General features: G+C 40.2%; 1 protein-coding gene across 2 annotated transcripts; it reads left to right on the forward strand.

Annotated features, from left to right (window-relative positions):
* Positions 1-477: 477 nt before the first annotated feature.
* On the forward strand, positions 478-4,744 carry fem1b (fem-1 homolog b). Of its 2 annotated transcripts, XM_016467308.1 has the most exons (3): positions 478-524; positions 709-1,117; positions 2,158-4,744. In XM_016467308.1, the coding sequence occupies exons 2-3, from the start codon at positions 843-845 to the stop codon at positions 3,791-3,793; spliced, it is 1,911 nt and encodes a 636-aa protein (XP_016322794.1). In that variant the 5' UTR covers positions 478-524; positions 709-842; the 3' UTR covers positions 3,794-4,744. The 2 variants fall into 2 exon arrangements, with proteins under 2 accessions (XP_016322794.1, XP_016322793.1); XM_016467307.1 differs by having other exon boundaries at positions 484-1,117.
* Positions 4,745-6,358: the final 1,614 nt, after the last annotated feature.

The raw sequence follows: 6,358 nt of genomic DNA on the forward strand, positions 1-6,358 counted from the left end.
CACACACAAACACACACATCAATACATTGTTAAATAGATATAATAAATCATGTATGATATTATATCACATGGAAACTATGGTTACCTTAGTCAATTGTTACCGTTATTTTATTGGGATTAATTATTGGGAAATATTGAAAATATATTGAAAAATTAATTTGTTTATTACTGATATTATCTGATGTATAAATATTTTCAGATGCAGATTATTGTTTGTTATTTGGTCCAGGTTTCTGACATTGTGGAGAACATCTAAACAAACACATAAATTATATTATAGTATATTATACACTAATAGTTATTTTATGCATCAAATTATACCATATATGGAAAATACGGTTTTCCTCGGTCAGGTTTTACCATAGTATTTCTATGTAATTTTATTTGGATTCATTATTAAAATTATAATTGATTGGTTTTTATATTATTTTATGGGACTTTTATTTAGAAAAGGCATCTTAGAATCCCAGTGTCGCACTTCCTGTTATTGCTGACTTCATTTCCGGGCGTCGTTCCAGGCAGAGGTGAAAGACACAAACACAATTAGCGCAGATTTGAGCTTTAATTCGGATTTATCAGCGAAATCAGTATTCGTTCTGTTGAAGTGATCGGCGGAGGGACTCAGAACTGAAATCACAACAAACCGAAGCATAAAAGTGAAGGAATGGGGCAAGGAAACTCGCTTCGTTTAGAAGTGAAAGAGAATAGCGATCAACTATAATGGCAGTTGGTCCGGCGGAGACTCTCCATGTGCTCCATAGATGAGCTGTAGAGCTCAGGCAGGGGGTTTTAATGGGAGGCGGATTGATCTGCTCTGAGATCAGCGGGCGAATCTTGCACAGATGGCGGAGGTACCGGCTCTGGCCCGGTTGGAGTCCCTGGCCCGGTATGTTCACAAAGCGGCCAGCGAGGGGCGAGTCCTGACCCTGGCCGCCCTGCTCCTGAACCACTCCACCGTTCAGACCCGATACCTGCTGGAGTATGTGACCCAGCAGGCCGGACAGAGGTCCACACCGCTCATTATTGCTGCTCGGAACGGACATGACAAGGTGGTCCGGCTGCTTCTGGACCATTATAAAGTGGACACCGAACAGACTGGGACTGTCAGATTTGACGGGTGAGTTGTTTATTATTTAACGTACACATGTCTATACACTGATTATGTAAGCGATACATTTATTTCGAAAAATGGCGTATGAAATAAAAAGAGCGCGAGTCCGCGGAGGGATATGAGACATATGAAAGGAGCGCCGGTTTCAGTTACCCGGATGAGCGGATTGATATACAGCGAAAATTAGACCGCTGAATACTGTGATCGACTAATCAGAAACGAGTATTCCTCGTGTGATAAAATGCTGTTCTCCCCAAACAAAACAAATATGAATCTGTCATTTGTTCATGTTGATGATACATGTCCAAACCAGTATGATTTACTTTATGTGGAATATGAAAAGAGGTGTTTAGCAGATTTTTTTTTCATGCAATTAAAGTAAATTAAGGAGATCTCCACTAATGTGACTTTTGCGCTGTATTTTAAGTCTTCTGAAGTCATGTAATTGCTTTGTGTGAGGAACAGACCCAAATTTAAGTCATTATCCATTGAAAATGTTCATTCATGCTCGAGTACGTTCAAATATGGCGCATGAAGAAGCATCACGACAAGTTTGAGCATTGTAGTAAATTATTTTCTTTAAACGTTACACTGTGATAAATTTTTCTAGGTCAGTAAATATATTTTTGATTCATGTAAACCTTACAAATGTTACTATTTTTATTTTACTTTATGCTAATTTTATGGAGAGCTGTAAATAGAGTTTTACTGAAAAAAATGGGTGTAGAAACAATTTTAACTCAGAAATTGCTAGTAAATTTCGCAGTTACAAAGAAACGGCAAGTAACATTAAATTGTACATAAATTTTTTAAATGTAGAAATACTAAAATAGCATTTTTTTTAAGTTCTTGTTTCTTTGTTTTGTTTACAACTTCAAAATTATTATTTTTTTAAGTGTGTTTGTGCTTGTGAGCAGTTAAAATTGTGAAATTTGGAACAACATGAGAGCGAGTAAATGCTGGCAGAAATGTCATTATTGTGTAACTATTCCAAAAGAGCCCTGTGTTTCACTATGCCATTGCTGATGTGTCTTTCGCTTTTACAGGTATATTATTGATGGTGCCACGGCTCTTTGGTGTGCAGCTGGCGCTGGGCATTTAGAAGTGGTATGTTTGCTGGTCTCGCACAACGCCCACGTGAATCACACCACCCTCACGAACTCCACCCCCCTCAGGGCTGCGTGCTTCGACGGCCGGCTGGACATCGTACGGTATCTCGTTGAGCACAAGGCCGACATCAGCATTGCCAATAAGTACGGCAACACTTGTTTGATGATCGCCGCTTACAAGGGCCACACCGACGTTGTTTACTTCCTGCTGGAGCGCAGCGCGGATCCTAATGCCAAAGCTCACTGTGGGGCTACTGCGCTGCACTTTGCCGCAGAAGCCGGGCATCTGGATATCGTGAAGGAGCTGGTACGATGCCAAGCAGCTATGGTGGTTAACGGACACGGCATGACGCCACTGAAAGTGGCGGCCGAAAGTTGCAAGGCGGACGTCGTAGAGCTGCTGCTGTCGCATGCGGATTGCGATGTACCTAGCCGCATTGAGGCATTGGAACTGCTTGGAGCATCTTTCGCCAACGACCGTGAGAATTACGACATTCTTAAGACCTACCACTACTTGTACCTCGCCATGCTGGAGCGATTTCGCGATCCCGAGAGGGTTATCGCCAAAGAGTTGCCGTCTCCTGTTGCGGCGTACGGAGGGAGGGCAGAGTGCCAAAATTTGCAAGACTTAGATGCCATTCGACACAACCGGGATGCACTACACATGGAAGGCCTCATGATTCGTGAACGAATTCTGGGTGTGGATAACATAGACGTGTCGCATCCCATAATATATCGCGGCGCGGTCTACGCCGACAACATGGAGTTCGAACAGTGCATCAAACTCTGGCTGCACGCCTTGCATCTACGCCAACAAGGAAACCGCAACACGAATAAAGACCTCTTGAGATTTGCGCAAGTGTTCTCGCAAATGGTCCACTTGAAGGAGCCAGTCCGCGCATCGGACGTTGAACACGTTTTGAGCGCCAGCGTCCTAGAGATCCGCCGCAGCGTGGCGCGCTTGCGAACCACCACCGATGCGGAGTTGCTGGCGGCCACCGACAGCTACGAATCCAACGTGTTCACTTTCCTCTACCTGGTTTGCATCTCTACGAAAACGCAGTGCAGCGAAGAGGAACGAGCACGTATAAACAAACAGATCTACGACTTAATATGCCTAGATCCGCGATCCCGAGAGGGGTTGTCGCTTTTGCACCTAGCAGCTAGCTCTAGTACGCCAGTAGACGACTTCCACACCAACGACGTGTGCAGTTTTCCAAACGCGCAAGTGACCAAGCTGCTTATAGACTGCGGAGCCCAGGTAAACGCCGTGGACCATGAAGGAAACAGCCCTTTACACCTCATCGTACAGTACAACCGTCCCATCAGCGACTTCTTGACCCTCCACGCCATCATCATCAGCCTCGTCGAAGCCGGCGCTCATACGGACATGACCAACAAGCAAAAGAAGACCCCGCTTGATAAGAGTACAACGGGCGTTTCTGAAATCCTTCTGAAGACGCAGATGAAGATGAGTCTGAAATGCCTGGCGGCTCGCGCCGTGCAGGAACATCAGATCTTGTATCGGGACCAGATTCCAAAAAGCCTGGAGGAGTTTGTTGAATTTCACTGACCTGTGCTTTTGTTTTTCCATCAGATCTGGTTTTTGGAGTTCGTTTTAACCTGTGAAACGGTGCTGTGAACTCCTAATTTGACCTCGTTTAGTGCTCTGCACGGATTGCAAGTCTAGAAAATGTAGAAAATATACATCCGTTTGGGAGATCTGACTAAATGTAACTGCTGCATTTTATCCCAAAGGAACTGGAGTTTCCAGTTTCATTCTGGTTCTTTTTTTAACAAATCAAAGAGGATGCTAATGCTGATGGATACTGGCAGCGCAAAAGACTCTTATTTTGAAAACTAATACGTTTCTTCTTTTGGCAGACAGCATTTTATTGTGTGTTGGACTGTAGTCATGACAATGTGAACAGCTTTTTTTATTAAGCTGCTCTTTTGTCAAAATTTTCATATTTTTTGTTTTCATAACATATTTTATAAGAGGTTTATTTAAAACAGTGAAAAATGTCTATTTTATAATGAATCAATAGCCGAGAGTTGATATCCTAAAGCTAAACTCCGTGCCAGGTGGTTTCTTTTATTTGAATATTAAAATGTGCCTGTAACCAGAAAGTTGGAAGTTTATAATTATTATTGTCATTATTATTATTATTATTATTATGGTTCTTTTTTTTTAAACCATGATGCCACTTCAAAGCCAATTAGCGAGTCTGTAATTCTGACTTGCGTTAATGAACACGTGCTGGAGCTCTTTTTGAGTCACGGGGCCTTATTCTGGATGGTGCTGTTGTGTGAATGTGTGAGCAGCATGTCTTTCTGCTTTTAGCTCTGTGTGTGTGTGTGTGTGTTTGAGAGCATGTCTGCTTGAATGTGGCCGAATCTGAATGTGAAGGTTTTTAACCCTCTTTGTTTGCACCATGTTTTATTCTTTAATTACTGAAGATTGCTCAACGTGTTTTTATTTCCAAACCAAATATAACAAGATTAAAAACATCGATCTAAGACACCTGTCAGACTCTGTGTGATTCTGTCGCATCTGAATTGCAATTTTTAAAGGAATAGTTCACCCAAAAATGAAAATTTGGAGAAACCAAGATTTGGAGAAATGTAGCATTACATCACTTGCTCATCAATGGATGCTCTGCAGTGAATGGGTGCCGTCAGAATGAGAGTCCAAACAGCTGATAAAAACATCACAATAATCCACAAGTAATCCACACCACTCCAGTCCATCAGTTAACATCTTGTGAAGTGAAAAGCTGCGTGCTTGTAAAAAACAAATTTACAAATTTCCACTTTAACTTCAAATCGTCGCTTCTGGCCAAAATATGACTCCATAATCCAGTGAAAAAGTCCATCTCCTGTTGTCTCTCACATCAAAATCCTCTCACATATTTGTTTAGAGCTGTTTTGAACTGTTTTGGCATGTAAACAGTGCTTGATCTGTGCAGATTTCTCTCCTGATTCAGACAAGATGACATTTTCACTGGAAGAAGCGTTATGGATAGAGGACTTTTATTTTTAGGAAGAAACAGAAGGTTTGAAGTTAAAGTGCCTTAATGATGTATCTATTTTTTTTAAACACATAGCCTGTCACTTCACAATATATTAACTGATGGACTGGAGTGGTGTGGATTATTGTGATGTTTTTATCAGCTGTTTGGACTCTCATTCTGACGGCACCCATTCACTGCAGAGCATCCATTGGTGAGCAAGTCTTGGAATGCTAAATTTAGAACTATTTCTTAAATAAGGGAATTCAAAAACAAATATTTAGTCTTTTAAATCAAGGTGATTTTAATTTATTCAGTGGTCCGATTAAAAGCACATGACAAACATTCAGCTGCCATCTTTACATGCAATAAAATGGTGACATAAATGACAACAATTAAACCGAGTGACCATAGAATCACCACGGTGTCTTAAACTGAAAGCTGTGAAGCCATGTCAGAAGAAAATACTGTCTGAAAACATGACTATGTTTAGAACAGAACCATCAAACTACTTGTTGCTGAAGTATGTATAGTGTGCACAGTATGCTTTTTATGCATCGCATGACCTACATTTATCAAATTGTGCACACTGCACTGAATAACCTTATAACCATCAATGCAATGCATTTAACTTGATCTTTCACTTTTCCAGTGTGATGAATGGATTGTAAATTTGTCTTACTAATAATTTGGTCAGGCTGACATCTTCATAAATACTTTGACTTTAAATGTAAATAACCTTATATGGTTTACACATGGAATAATGCATACTATTTCACTTAGTATTTTTTTTAAATAGTCTGCAGTATACAGTGTGCTTGTAAGTAGTAGACTAGTATTCCGTTCTGAACACAGCCACTGTTATTCGAGACCGCGATCATGAAAAAAAAAGTGTTTAAGGGTAGTTGAGATGTCAAGAATATTTTATTAATTTATAGCATTTTTGTCTAAGTCTTATGATAATATTAATGGAGAAATTACATAAAATGTACTTTTACATTATTTTTTTTTTGGATATCACATTACAGAAATATATATATATATATATATATATATATATTAGTGCTGTCAAACGATTAATCGCGATTAATCACATCCAAAATAAAAGTTTTTGTTTACATAATATA

This window comes from Sinocyclocheilus anshuiensis, unplaced genomic scaffold (genome assembly GCF_001515605.1).
Source record: "Sinocyclocheilus anshuiensis isolate Anshui unplaced genomic scaffold, SAMN03320099.WGS_v1.1 scaffold688, whole genome shotgun sequence".
Lineage (NCBI taxonomy): Eukaryota > Metazoa > Chordata > Actinopteri > Cypriniformes > Cyprinidae > Sinocyclocheilus > Sinocyclocheilus anshuiensis.